Source organism: Eptatretus burgeri, chromosome 2 (genome assembly GCF_056783735.1).
Source record: "Eptatretus burgeri isolate ZD-2024b chromosome 2, Ebu_testis_v1, whole genome shotgun sequence".
NCBI classification, from domain to species: domain Eukaryota; kingdom Metazoa; phylum Chordata; class Myxini; order Myxiniformes; family Myxinidae; genus Eptatretus; species Eptatretus burgeri.
In genome coordinates, this window is record NC_140962.1 from 149,767,315 (window position 1) to 149,783,281 (window position 15,967).

Sequence of the window (15,967 nt, forward strand, 5' to 3'; positions counted from 1 at the left end):
GAGATCAGAGCCATCTCCCTCGATATATCACCAGCTTTCGATATGGTCTGGCACTCCGCCCTGCTCACCAAACTCTCTTCAAACGGTATCCAAGGGAATCTCCACTCATGGCTCGCAGACTTCCTCTCGTGTCACAGCCAACGTGTGGCCCTTCATGGAATTCACTCGCCCCTCTTCCTGTCTCGGCTGGAGTTCCTCAAGGTTGTGTTCTGGGCCCAGTGCTTTTTCTCATTTTCAACACTGATCTCTCTGATTCTCTGGAAAATACTCTTCTTCTATTTACTGATGACTCCACCCTCTTGCCATACCATCTGTCATCCTTCAGATCGGCAAGCAGCAGCCTCTTCACTCTCTGCAGATGAAGATAAAATCACAAGCTGTTCTAACACGTGGAACATGTCTTCTTTTAATCCTAACAAATTTCACACACTCACTATGTCTCTCGAGAAGGACTGTCTGGAACACCCCCCACCCCCCATCTACTTCTCAACAATCCCCTTGAAGAAATCCTTTCATTCAAACTTTTGGGCCTCACTATCTGCCATGATCTTTGCTGAGAAAGCCACACCTCTAAGCTGGCCTCCAAAGCTCATCACCGATTGGGCATCCTCCATCGTGCAAAGTCCTTCCTTGGGACACCTTACCTCCTGACAAAGCTTTCATCTGCAGCCTGATGGAATCCTGCTTTCCCCTCTCTGGGCTGGTGCTCCCACATCTCACCTTTCTCAGCTTTACGCTGTGGAAACCAAGGCATTTGGGATCATTGGCATCTCCCACCATAAGGCTGAGTCTTTGGGTCTCTCACTCTCTCACCGCAGGAAGGGCAGCGGTCTTTCTATCTTTCACTGTCTCTCCGGCCTCGCCCCGCCCCCCACCCCACTCTGTCTGATATCTGTCCCGCCCATGTTTCTGCAGGGCACTGAAGGTCTGCCAGCAACCACCTTCTGGTGAACCCCCGTGAATCCACCCCAAACCCACCTCCTTCAAATTCCCTGCTTTCCTTCCTGAAAGTCCCTGTAGTTCAATCTTGTTTACCCTGTGTACCTCACCCCCATTCCATTCCCTTCCACAGATCTTCTCATGTCTCTGTTCCCCACTGTTTTGGGCTTCCCTCTCCCGTTCCTCTCGTCTCCTGCTCTCCTTATTATACTTTCTGTGTGTCAGCTCTTATACGAGCCTCGACATTGAATAAAAATACAAAAAAATGAACAAATTAACTTATGATTCAAATCTGGGTTTTACCACCATTTTACCCATTGTCTAGTACATCACTCAATCCAACACGTCACATTCGATCTTCGTGTCTGTTGTTTGAGCAATTTATGTCCTTAAAAAAATCAGGAAGTTTCCAAATTACATTGATTTTCAATTTTGTTTGAGTACCAGGAAGGCAGACAGAGGAAAAAAATTAATCTCACTCCTCTCTGCGCATGTGCGATCAGGACGAATTCAGAGCAAAAGTTCGGTAAAACGAAAGACGTCTTCCAATTCATGTTCTGATTAGTGTTCAAAATAGAGCATTCAATTTAATTAAGTTGTTACTCGATCATAAACTGATGATCATAAGCTGATTCGACAGACAGATGGATGGAAATAAAGAAATTCCTTCACCCCACTTTTTGCTTTGCATGCGTGGGGTAACTAAAACTATTCACAACCTCAAAGGCTTTGTCCATAGCACATCAGATTAATGGTCTGTCCAATGGCCTTGCACCTCCACAACACATCTGTCTCTCCTGGAATAGTTCGAATCTAAAACCATCAATATTATTGTCATCTCGCATGACAAGAATAAAGCACAAGACCTGCTGTTCTCACTTTGCAGAGGTTGGTAGACTCTCTGTTATTTCCCATTTCGTCCAGTATTGATCCCTTTCTCTGCTCTCTTCGACCTCTGACCATCCGAAGATTATCGAGGATGACCAAGCTGTTACAGTAACCCCTTCTGGTCAAACTCCCAATAATTCGACTTTCTGCAAATATCCACTCCTTCATTCGATTTGTGGAACTGCTTTCCGAAGATGATTCAATCCAAATTTTCCATCCAGGGACTTTAAGTACATGTTATACCAGCATATCGTGTCACCACCAATCACTACCTGCAAATATTTCTGCCCTTGTGAACCCCACCTCACTGAAGCCTTGTGATTTCAGGTGAGGATATTTCCTGCCCTCCCATCTTAAGTTATTTTTTCCTGTTCGATGGTTACCTAGCTTGTTGCATCCAACTGCTGTGTACACCTGTTGCCCCACCAAAACCATGTTGGCTTTTTGCCCTCTGTGACATTACTCTTCCTGAGCCATGATTTGGTATACAAATAGGAAAAAAAAAAAAAACATTGCTATTTGTTCCTTTTCTTGACTTTTCTCTTCCCGTTTTCCTTCCATATTTGTCACGTTTTGTGTTCCCTTCTTGTTTTCTTGATGAAATGCCCAGTTTGTGTCACTTACTCTGTATCTTCTCCAGGAAGTTCTTATTGAGCTTGATGAGCACGTCCAAATTCTTCTCCTCCTTCGAGAAGTCCAGAACAGTGAGCGGTGTGATCTTCACAGATTTAAAGTTTGACATAGTCTCGAGCCTTGGAATAAAAAGGACAAACATCAGTTAAACAATTTTTTGAAGGCGACAATATTGTTACAATCATACATTTTTTACATAACAAAACAAGTTATCTTTAAAAGAGTGGTAAATAATTTAAAATCTCCACTAATAAAAGGCAATGTGTGTGTGTGTGTGTGTGTGTGTGTGTGTGTGTGTGTGTGTGTGTGTGTGCGTGCGTGCGTGCGTGCGTGCGTGCGCGCGCGTCAGTGTGTGTGTCTCCTCCATAATTCCAAAACGATAAAACCTAGCAGCCTGAAACTTTGCATGCATTCTTAGAAAACTCCAAGGAAGTGTAAGAGTGAAAATTGGGTGTTTGGGATAATTAAAACACCCCTTTTGAAGATCATTAATGGACTTATTTAATTATATCCTTCACCATCCTTGGCCACCTCACTGTCTGGGGTCTAAAGGCGTATCCTGGGTAACCTCGCTGGGGTCTAAAACCGCCATGTTTTTTGGCCTGCTCAACCATGCTCTGACGTTGAACAGGCCGCAACGATTTATGACAAAGTTTATTTTTTTCACTTTCCTCACTCATATTATTGAATGCCTGTTCATCACAGCTACAAATCGCTGGGTATATTGCAGTGCTTATAAAGACCTGGAAACACCAGCGTTCATGGCAATATTTCATTTGTGCATATTATGAATGACTGAGAGAGTTTCTTAAACGAGCAGAACTACAAAATGTAAGCTCCAGATTCGAAAGTATCAGCAGTTCCAACTACGAAAAGAAGAGTTGATTTGTCCAATTCGGACAATGAACGGGCATTTCTGTGTGCATAGTTGTATCATCGGCAAAAGGTAATCGGTTGCCAAGCCAGGTATTTCATTGGAGTAATTGCTTGAGCTCAAGCCACTTACCGAGTTGTCCAGGACTTTTCGTGTCAGTTGATAATGACAGTTCGTGTCCCGATCGGGATGCACAGCCGACAGTTACGACAAGGTAGAGGTACGCATACAGCAAACACCAACGTGGTACATATGGGTAGATTTGGATCTGTACGGACTCTCCATTGGTGTGTGGACATGCCATGCCTGTGACGGGTGCCGTGGTGGAAAAGTTTCATCCCATATCTTAAGGAGGTTCCATCAGGTTTTCCTTTGCCCTCGGCACCTGTTTCTAAAGCATTTGGTTATTGGATTTGCTTTACAAAGGTTAAATGTTTGTCTTTGTGAGTTTCAAAGCAAATATATATTTGATAATGCCCGATTTCTGAGCTCTTTGTCTTATTAGCGTATTGTCTAAATTACAGAGCCAATTTTTTTTTTTTCCACCCATCACATGCACCTGAATTATAAAGATTAATGTTTGTGAATATCTCCCTAAAACATTATTATATTGATATGCTAAGCCATATTTTGTGGACATATCACCTCCGAAACTGCTCGACGGATTGTCACCACTTTCGACATGCGGGTGCTCTGCGGTCTATTGTACAGGATAGGGTATGTGAGATTGCGCCAGACGGAGAGGTTTGGGAATTTTTGGCGATTTTCTAATTTTTACATTCATTTGCATGGCGACGGGTGACGTCACCGCTGAGGCGTAATGACGTCATGACATCGGTCATTTGCTGATGTCATTAAGTCTGTCGTCGACAGACAGTCACTGCTGAGAGGCATAATGCCACTCCTCGAAAACAGCGTCTGCAATGTGATACCCTCTTCTGCACATGCTGACCACCTCAGAAAGTGCATTTGACACAAAAAATGGAACAAGAAACGTATATAAAGAAATTCCACAAATCACATTGTGAACACTGGATATATTGACATCTGAACGAACCCTCACTTTATAAACTTTGCATGGAAAGCGGGTTTGGCTAGTATATATATATATATATATATATATATATATATATATATATATATATATATATATATATATATATATATATATATATATATATATATATATATATATATATATATCTTCTTCTTCTTTCGGCTGCTCCCGTTAGGGGTCGCCACAGCGGATCATCCGTATGATCCGCATCGTGATTTGGCACATGTTTTACGCCGGATGCCCTTCCTGACGCAACCCTGGTCGCCTCCTACGACACAGGGATATGGTACACCTATTTTAACCGGGGTATACACCGGCCCAGTATACTGGTACTCATTTCGCCGACCTCGGAAGGATGACAGGCTGAGTCAACCCCCTGCTGTATTAATTCAGTGGCCCAACGGGGCTTGAACTCAGGACCTTTTGGATCCCAAGCCACTGCCCTAACCACTGCGCCAACACCAGGCTCATATATATATATATATATATATATATATATATATATATATATATATATATATATATATATATATATATATATATATATATATATATATATATATATATATATATATATATATATATATATATATATATATATATATATATATATATATATATATATATATATATATATATATATATATGACTGTTTTTCGGTGAAAGCTCGTCAAGGCTTCTGGGTTTTATACAGTACGTACTGCAGTCGTTAATCACACTGACTCCAACCTGCCGATTCCCGAAAAATTGCCAATATCGGCCAAGCTTGTGTGCGTGTGTGTGTGTGTGTGTGTGTGTGTGTGTGTGTGTGTGTGTGTGTGTGTGTGTGTGTGTGTGTGTGTGTGTGTGTGTGTGTGTGTGTGTGTGTGTGGGTGTGTGGGTGTGTGTGTGCGTGTTTCACAAAGCATGACATATTCTCTTTGATATCTATCTCTCTATATCTCTATCTCTATCTCTCTGCATCCGGATGTTCATTATGTCTGGACGGTGGTTATGTCCAGGAAGGGTTTGTCTCTTGGTGGTATTCATCTCCGGACGTGTCCGAGCGATGTTCGTCTTTGGACAGCTTGGCTCTGAACATGTCCAGGCAGTGTTTGTCTCAGGACAGCTTGGCTCCAGATGCGTCCAGGCGGTATTTATATCTGTGCAGTGCTGTCAACGAATGTATCAGGGAGGTGTTTTGGTCTGGACAAGAGTTTTGTCTCGGATGCATATCTTCGAATGTGTCTGGATGGTGGTTATGTCCAGGTGGGGTTTGACTCAAGACATGTCCGGATGAGAGTTTGTGTCCGGGTGGTGTTTATGTCCACGGGAATTTGTCTTCGGACGTGTCTGAGAGGTGTTTATAGTTTGACCGATATAAAATGGATTTCAAACATTATTTTGTTTCCATCTTCACTGTTATTCCATGCAGAATCATTTTGATGAGACACTATGAATTTGAATTGATGTTCCACCACATGTCTGCCTTCCCTTTCCTCCACCCCCCACCCCCCACCCCCACCACTTCCTCATTCCACTGCACTTCTCGCTCCCCCTCCCCGCTCTCTTTCCCCCTCCCACCTCCATCTCCCCCCACGTTGCCGCCCCGCCCCCCGCCATGTCAGTGTTCCCGTCAGTGAAGTGATGGGTGGTATTTGCAAGTGTAAAACAAATTGAGTGCATTTTTATATTTTTATTCAAAAGTCTAGATTCTGGAGGAGCTCAATCAATGAGTACAAAGGAAGCAGGCAGACAAAAACTATGGACAGTATGGAAAGAGTGGGTCAGTGAGGGTTGAAGAGAATGAGGTATGCTTTGGAGAAAAAATAAATTAATGACCTGATTGAAAGAAGCGATAAAGTGCACGAGGCAAGCAACAGACACGGGAGTCAGTTGGCTCTGGACTCGACTTCCTGCCAGGAGATAGACAGAAGAAAGGGAACAAAATTCGCGGCTCGAAATAAATATAGGTTTTGCTCGGAAACGCAAACCAAGGGTTGAAAAGACCCTTCCATGTCCTTTTTATAAAGAAAGTGTGGGATAAGGTTTTCCATGAACTCTTTTGAAATGGTTTCGAAAGGAATATGAGGAATAAAAACGAGGAGTTGGAGTTGGAGAAAGATGAGCAGAGAGCACACACAGATGGACATGGAGAGAAGAAGAAATTAGACCACGTGGAACACGAGAAATGAGCAGAACAGAATATTCAAGGATGTTTGAGACTTCGAGTGTATCAATGAACAAAAGAGATCTCAACAATGCATATTTTATTCTGGCTTTGAGGTGAGGATAAAGCCATGATAAAAATTTATCATGGCTTGAAGGTGAGGAGGATGGGAGAGAACGAAAATAAAGAGAGAGAAAGGAATGAACAAAACAAGACAAACTCAAAATGAGGATCACAAAGGAGGGAACAAAATGTGTTGGGATGAGGAATGAGATGAGGAGATAAGGGGTGAGGAGATGAGGAGGTGAGGACTGAAAAAGTGAGGGGTATGGCTGTTTGAGAAACGATTCAATCAGAAGAGGGAATGTGAAGAAGATATGCAGAGAAGAAAGTGAGAAGGAAACAAAGATTGTGATTTGAGATCTGGAGAAAGAAACCAGACCATGTGTCGTAAAACAATTAACAAAACAGCGTTTGTCAAGATTTAAAGGAACTTCATGAAGTTTGTGTCCCACTAATAATACAAATGGAATTTATAATGACCCTCCTCCCTCACTCAACCCACAACTGTTCATTTATAGATCAGAAATGGGGAAGGAAATCAAGGGAGGAGAAGAGTCAAGCACATGACGACAAATGAGGCGGAGGAGGACATTGGGACCATACTCTGTGCAGAGCGTTGGTGCTGCTAAAGCAGTCTGCTTGGCTATTGGGCACAATCCTGAACTGGTCGCCACTCCGACATCGTACACCAGCATACTGGCACTCATTTTGCCGATCTCAGAAGGATGACAGGCCGAGTTAACCCCACCTGGTATTAATTCAACAGAAGAGCAGGATTTCAACTCAGGACCATAGGATCCAAAACATGCCACCCCAACAATTAAGCCAACATCAGACATATACATGATGACAAAAGAGTAACCTGAATAAGTCACATCTTGTTCACCCCCTGTGTCCACCATCTTTTTTCACCATCATTTTTCCATGTGTCTGTGTCCGTCTCTGTGTCCGTTCCCTCATCCCTGCTGTTGGCATTCCCCTCTCTTTATTCGGTTCTTTTTGTTATTTTTCATCCTGGGTCAGTTCTGTTCTCACTCCTCCATGAGCCTCGACTGCACACACAAACAAAACAACAAATATATGAAGACATTCAGGACTCATAAGAACATAAATTAACACAACATGAAGCAAATAAAAAAACAACAGAACTAATCTGGGGGGAAACTTTTATCATCGAAGGAGTGAAGTCGGCCTCGTCTGCCTTGTGAGAAGCCAGACGTGGAAGATTTTTTATGGATAATTTCCATCTTAAATAAATATATAAATAGTGAGTGGGTTTAAACGGGAAGATTAGAATAACCTTTCTTTCCTTCAAGCTGCAGTGACGATTCCAGGTATACTCACATTAAGTGGGACATAAAAACACCATGGAGACGACAAGTTTGGCGTTTTTGAGAAGTGCAAACAGTTCGACAAGGTGAGGATGATAAATATCTTCAAATGTTTCAAGCATGATTGGGTTAAAAACATCAGGATGTGCTGATAATGTGTTGATTAACATCAATATAGTCCAACCTTTTTAGCAGGTCCTTGGAACCCTGAAATGGAAGAAAACAAAGGATGAGATCAAGGTATTTGAATGAATAAATGAATGAATGAATGTTTTTCATTTATTAAATACTCGAGAGATCACCGAACATGACACCCTCCAGTTACATACTTCAGTTCAGTTACATACTTCAATTTTAATAAAATCACGATTTTAAAAATCATCAAAAAACAAAATCCAGAAGTTTAGCGTGTCTGGAGCAGTCTTATTCATCACCCTGATACACTGTAATAAGACGATGTTGAGTCACAGTTTAGGAGATGGAGGTTTTATTGATCACCAAAGAACACACCATCAACCAGCATCGTGCATCACCATATGGCAGATTCTTCTTCACCCCTGACACTGCACCCTCTCACATGCCACACCCTCTCATATTGTTAGGTTCTGCAAAGCCGGCACTCCTCCTTGGCTATGGCATACAACATACAGCGATCCCAAGGCAGTTCTTTCATTAGTATTCATTTTAGATAACCATTCCCTCAAGTCCCGTGGGTTTATTGGAAAAAAAAATGCATTGCGAGGGCTTTTCGGCAGGTCTCTCTTTCTATTTTTATCTATTTTATTTCACTTTAGTTTGCACACACGACCTCTCCTTCACGCATGCATGCACGCCACAGACCTCAGCAACTTACAGCTTCATTAGCATTTGCCGCCAAAAACCCCGTTCAAACCATATCTGACCATTAGAAGTACATTTACAAACCTTCTCACACGTCATTGTTGAGCTGTCTTGTTATACATTCTGTGTCTCATCTTGTGTCTCATCTGCTGAGGACGTAAAGTGCTAAGAGAGTGACCACACAGACACACACCTCTTCCCATTTTTTCTTCTTTGCACCCCACCTTAACCTCATATCACACACCTTAGACACCCTTCGTTTTCTTCCATCCTCCCCCTCCTAAGTGACTGAGAAGCGTAGGCCTGTTGGCTGTGCCAAGTACCATGGAGTTTCTCAACACCTCATAATTTCTTTCTCTCTCTTGCTCTCTAACTTTCCTCGGGCTGTGTTTCTGATGGTGCCTGTCTTGTATAGTGAAAAGATTGTAGAAGTTTTTTCTATCGGAATAAATCTGCTCATGTCCTTGTGTCTTTGTAAATATTTGCCTGCTGGTTGCTTTTTTTATTGTAATAAATTGGCTGTGTTAAAAATGTACCCAACTCGTCACATCTTTTCCTCCATTGATCGAGCAAAGTTCACATGCTAGTGTTAGCCGGGAAGTTCCACCCCACGTGATTTGCTCTTGTTAGCCAGCACAGACTTACTGCATCGCAAGGCATTAATCCAGGTGTGCACCGAGAGAACACATCCCATGTTAGTGCAGCCGTCCACAGGTAAGGTATCACGTGAAGTAGTGTAACCTTGCCAGGATTGGCAGTACCAATCGGCGTTCATGGTTGCTCAGCAACCTGCAGGCACGTGAAGTGACCTGTGCTCATTGGCCTCAGGACCGGGCGTTCAGGAGGGACCTGAGCACTTCCTCTCGTGGCAAGCATCGAGCCCCGGATCCACGACAATATATGTCAATGTATAGCGTGGTTCTTGGAAGTAATATGAAGGTGATTTGTGTTCTGCAGTGGTCAAGTATAAAAGTCAATTAAAATAAAGCTTTCAAGACGTAGAAATAAATAAATTCTGGGTTTTACCGCCATTTTACCCGATGTCTCTTCCACCACGGTATCCAACTCATTACACAAGTTATTTGTGTCCTTTTTGACATCTATAAAAACAGTAAGTTTCCTGTTCGGAATTATTTTCAATTTTGTTTGACTGCCAGGCAGACAGAGGAAAAATATTCTCTCACTTCTCTCTGCACATGCACAATTAGGATGAATTCAGGGCCAAAGTTCAGTGAAACAGCAAACTTTTCATCCATCCTTCTTGTGTTCAAAACACAACATTCAATTTAATTAAGCTGTTCCTCGATCATAAACTGACAAGACAGAAAGGAACAAAATGCTTCACCGCACTTTTTGCTTCACATGCACGGGGTAATAAAGGAAGGCATTTTAAATTTGGTAAGAAAAGGATAAATTTGATTTTCATTTTTCAAGCAGTGCTGCACTTCCCTTTGGTGAAAACACCTCATAAGATAAATCTCTAACCAAACAGTATTCACATGAATAACACAATCATTCAGGTACAGAGTATGTGAAAGAGTTGGTTGAACATCATTCGTATTAATATTCTCAGGTGTTACACACAGGTCACTTTGGCACTGGATAAACCAAAATATTAAAGATGATCCAGCACTTGATGAAAGCCATGCTATCATGATACTGGGAGGTCTCCATGAGCATCCCTTGGATAATATCCTTGAACGGAACAAATGGAAACTCTTCACAGTGTCCTGGTAGTTGTGCTGTATCTTTGCTTTTGACCCCATGATACAAACTCACTCTCATCCCAAACAATCAGTTTGATAAAAATCTAAATCTTACTTCATGCATGACCGAAGCACACGTGGAAATGCATCCACTCACCTTTCTAATCCATTTTATTAAAAATAATTTGAAGCACTGTAACGTTCCCTGCACCTATATTATTGACCACGACATGTAACGGCTCCTCAAATTATGAAGGATTTTACTTAAATGATGACAGACTCCCCCAAACCAATATATTTTCAATATTATAACTTTTGTAATACGTTTATGATAAAACACACCTGTAAAAATGCAATGGCCTCCAGGTCTTGGAGTGCTGTTTGCATGGTGGATTTTCCTTGACGTAGAGACTCCATCTGCTGCTCCAGTTTCTCTCTCCGCTTCCCAAGAAGAGAAAGCTTCTCCATTTTCCTTTTGTTGATTTGACTCTTCATCAGATCCACAGATTCATTCACAAATTGGCACACCCTCCTTCGCTTCTCCTCCAACATGTCTTCAGCATCTCTGCCTGATTGCTGGGAGGAATCATTGATGGAATTATTCAAGAATTAAGAAGAAACTTTCAGATAAAAATATAGAAACTAACAAAAGGTACAATGGATTATGTCTGGATAGGATCAGATCACTGGTTACAGGAGTGGGTTTGAATATAAAGTTAAGTGGGCACTCTTATCTACAAAGCTTATTTGGTCCGGGAATCCAATGGGAGATTTCAACTTCCAACAAGTCTAAATTAACATTGAAGGATTTAAATTTATTGGTTTTAAAAATTGATGCACATGGAGGAGGAAAGTGAAAATAAAAAAATATCATTCAAAGCAAATGCATTGATGGATATACATCTGTCCATGTTCGATCTCAAAGGTCGCACAAAAAAAAAAACAAAAAGCAACTAGATGGTATTCATGGAATAAATACCGCACACAGTCTTGAGAAGGATTTGGTGTGAGCCAACTCTTGTTTTTTAAGGTTTTTTTTTCTTTGATCAAATATGGCTGCCAGACCATGTGACCAATGACATCATCTTTATCAAAGCATATTTCCCATTAGTAGTTGATCAATTTGTTACATTTTGCATTAATCAATTAAGTGGTTTCTCTCCGAAGATTTTCAAAGATTTTCCCTTAGATCCAATATGGCTGCCAAACCATGTGACACATGATTGTAAATTTTATGAAAATCCTGTTCAAATTTCAAGTCAATCAGATGAATATTGAGGATTTATAAAATTGGCCAATGATTACCTTTGGCCTGTGTTGACCTCAAAAGAGTGACCACTATATCACATGGTCATATAACATGTAGTAAAGTTTCAATTTCTTTCACTAAATGTTTTTCGAGTCACGCTCTTAACAAAATACAGACACGTCCGACATATGCACATATATATGCTACCGGACACCGATCGGGTGGGGGGGGGTGAGTATTATCAGGACTATTTTTCTTCACTGTGACGTTGCCCTTTGATATTTGACCAAATTATTAAGTTGTGTTCATCATGTATGATGACCAAAGCTCAAGCTATGGATGAGGCAGATAAGAGTCGCACGCGCACGCGCACGCGCACACGCACACGCACACGCACACGCACACGCACACGCACACGCACACACACACACACACACACACACACACACACACACACAGCAAAACCCAGTCTCCTGCTGTGTGGCAGGGGGTTGTTGGGGGAGGGTGGCTAATGAGGGGACTGTTGAGCTGGAAACTTTCCTCATCAAGCTCAGATTTGCATTTTCAACATCCAAAGCAAATGGCCTCTTTCTCTCTTGTTACTTGGCCAAAAAATGTTTTGAACAAGTATGTTGATCACCTCCATTTTTTTTTGTTTGTTTGTGTTTGTCTGTCCACTCGCCTCCAGCCCAAACCGTTCAACCAATATTCTCAAAATTTTCACAAATTTATGTCACTGACCCTGCGACGGTCCCGCGTTGAAGTTTCTTAAAATTCGGTCTACCGAAAAGGTCAACATAGACCAAAAGGCCAAATTTTCTAAAATCCTCAAATTTCATCGAATTGATTTGAAATTTGAACAGCATTTGCACATCAGGTCAGTGAATTCAACCACCTATTACTTTTGAGGTCATCATAGGTCAACATAGGCCATAAGGTCAACCCAAAATAGGCCAAATTTTTAAAATGTTTCTAAAATTGTCAATTTTCATCCGATTGACTTGAAATTAAAAAAACATTTGCATATCAGGTCGATAGATTCAAGCACCTATTAATTTTGAGGAAAACATAGGCCAAAAGGTCAATTTGGGCCAAATTTTCTAAAATGCTCAATTTTCACCCAATTAACTTGTAATTTGAAGAGCATTTGCAGATCAGGTCAATTAATTATGAAGTAAATATAGGCCAAAAGGTCAATTTGGGCTAAATTTTCTAAAATGCTCAATTTTCATCCAATTCACTTGTAATTTGAAGAGCATTTGCAGATCAGGTCAATTAATTAAATCACCTATTAATTATTAAGTAAATATAGGCCAAAAGGACAAAATAGGCCAAAAGGCCAAATTTTCTAAAATCCTCAATTTTCATCAAATTCACTTGAAATTTTAAAAAAAACATTTGCATATCAGGTTGACAGATTCAACCACCTATTCATTTTGAGGTAAATGTAGGCCAAAAGGTCAAAATAGGCCAAAAGGTTAAATTGGGCCAAATTTTGTAAACTCCTCCATTTTCATCCAATTAACTTGTAATTTGAAGAGCATTTGCAAATCAGGTCAATGAATTAAATCACCTATTAATTCATTAAACATTGGCAAAAAAGTCAAAAGGCCAAATTTTCTAAAATCCTCAATTTTCATCCGATTCACTTGAAATTTGAAGAGCATTTTCATGTCAGGTCGCTGAATTCAACTACCAATTAATTTTATGGTCAAAAGGTCAACACAGGCCTAATTTCTAAAATTGATTGATGGGATCAAAAACAAAATATATCACTATAATCTCAAAAGTTGTGGACGAGTTATGACAAAACAAGGTGGATGAGTTGAATAGGTGACAAGAACAAGCGGATTGGATTTTGGTTCGGATCCAGCCCATCAGGGGGATAGAAAACGTGAACTGTTCCACCTGGCAGAGGTATGCCCTTTGCCGAGTGTCATTCTACTTTGTGCTGTTTTGCCAAGGTGTCTCTCTACGACTGATTTTTCATTTTATTAAAGCTTTTATTTACGAGTAATTATCAGCTCTTTCCTGGAGTTAAATATGGTGAGAGGTAATAATGGACAGTTGAGAGAGCAGGAAGAGGGATGTTGAACTGAACTCAATAGTTGTATAGAAATAGATATATGACAAAAGCTCAAGTTATGGACCTTCTTTGGCTCTCAAGTTATCGTGGAACCCAAACCAAAGTTCTGGCGTGCACTTCCATACGTGACCAACATATCAGAAGCCACTGCTCACCTGCAAGTCCCGTTTGAAGTCGGCATCACACAAAGACCTGAGGCTACCATTAAACGCATGATCATGCAACCAAAAGACTGATTGAATCTGGAGGACAAATCATCTGTCATTTATAAAACAAATTGCAGCAACTGAACAGCCCACTACATTGGAGAGACCTCGACGAGACTAAAGACAAACAACACGAACACCAGTTAGCTCTACGGACAAAGGATCCGCTCTCCCAGGTCGCAATGTACAGTATCAGACAAGACCATCAATTCATGTTCACTGAGGTTGAGGTGATCGGGCAAACGAACAACCGAACGTCCAGACAGCTGCAAGAGGCCTCGTATTCGAATGACAATGCAATTAATAGACATCGATTTACACCCGACTTATCAAGCATTAAGTCACCAGCTCAAACATCCATAAACACACAACACGTGCTAATCACCCCGAACACTTTTACAGAAAGTAAGAAGCAATTAGTTAATCGATAAGGTGATGTAAATTCAGGTGTTATCAATCAGGATGATCAATCTCTCAGCATTATGCATAAATGGCACCGCATGCGTTTTCTTAATCCGATCTACGATGATGGGCTCGAGTGAGAGCTTGAAACGTTCGACTTTTAAAACTTTCGTCCCAGTGATCGATCATAATATATATATATATATATATATATATATATATATATATATATATATATATATATATATATATATATATATATACATATATATATATATATACATATATACACATATATATACACACACACACATACATATGTACATATATATATATACACACACACATACATATATATATACACACACACATACATATATACATACATATATACACATACACATACATATATACACATACATACATACATATATACACATACATACATATATACACATACACACATATATACACATATACATATATATATATATATATATATATAGAGGGTGTTCCAAAAAAAATGTACTCACATTTTGGCTCCTCATAACTCATTGAATTTTTCATTTTTTTCACATGAAATTGACCCTAATAATGGCAGAAGTATGACTAGGTTTTGAAGAAAGAAAATTAATCATAAAGTGCTACTGGAAGCACGAAAACATTATGGAAGCGCAAAGACAATTTATAAGACATTTTCACAAAGATCCACCAACACGACGCACCATTGCTGGCATCCGAGATAAGTTTGAAACAGATGGAACTGTGCATGAGGTCCATAAGGAGCGTTCAGGAAGACCACAGTCATCAACGACCCCCGCAAAGGAAAATCAATTGCTGGAAACCCTCCACCGATCCCCACGGAAATCTGTACGACAAATGGCTCGTGAGACAGGAATCCCAAAATCAAGCGCCCATCGCATTTTGAAGCAAATTAATTGGAAAAGTTACATTCCAACATTCATCCATTAGTCTGCGTTATCGGCTGTGTTTGGAACGTGATGGTCGTCAGTTTGAACATTTGTAAACATGCATTTATCCATTTAATCATTAATCTTGTTTTCAAGTCAATAAACAACGCATTTATTATCATTTAAAGAGTGAGTACATTTTTTGGGACACCCTGTATACACACATATATATATATATATATATATATATATATATATATATATATATATATATATATATATATATATATATATATATATATATATATATATATATATATATACATACATATATATACATACATATACATACATATATACATACATACATATATATATATATATATATATATATATATATATATATATATATATATATATATATATATATATATATATATATATATATATATATATATATATATATATATATACATATATATATACATATATATATATATATATATATATATATATATATATATATCCAAATAAACACGACATAGTGACCGAAGCTTTTGATGCTGCACTCTTCAGGGTAAAAATCGCAGCAAGTGAAGAAGTAAGTGAAGGCGTGTGCTTTTCACGCAGGTC

At 39.8% G+C, this 15,967-nt stretch overlaps 1 protein-coding gene and 1 pseudogene across 2 annotated transcripts in view; one reads left to right on the top strand and one right to left on the bottom strand.

Moving 5' to 3' along the window:
* The window catches only part of LOC147033509 (E3 ubiquitin-protein ligase TRIM7-like), a 1,095,521-nt gene that overhangs the window by 1,069,895 nt on the left and 9,659 nt on the right, over positions 1-15,967 (bottom strand). The window contains exons 3-5 of the mRNA XM_085855517.1: positions 10,823-11,056; positions 8,119-8,141; positions 2,452-2,579 (exon numbers count right to left, since the gene is read on the bottom strand). Coding sequence (XP_085711643.1) covers positions 2,452-2,579; positions 8,119-8,141; positions 10,823-11,056 — 385 coding nt within the window. The remainder of the gene's footprint in view (positions 1-2,451; positions 2,580-8,118; positions 8,142-10,822; positions 11,057-15,967) is intronic.
* LOC147033529 (zinc-binding protein A33-like) overlaps positions 1-15,967 on the top strand; it is a 276,088-nt pseudogene that overhangs the window by 152,310 nt on the left and 107,811 nt on the right. The window lies entirely within an intron of this gene.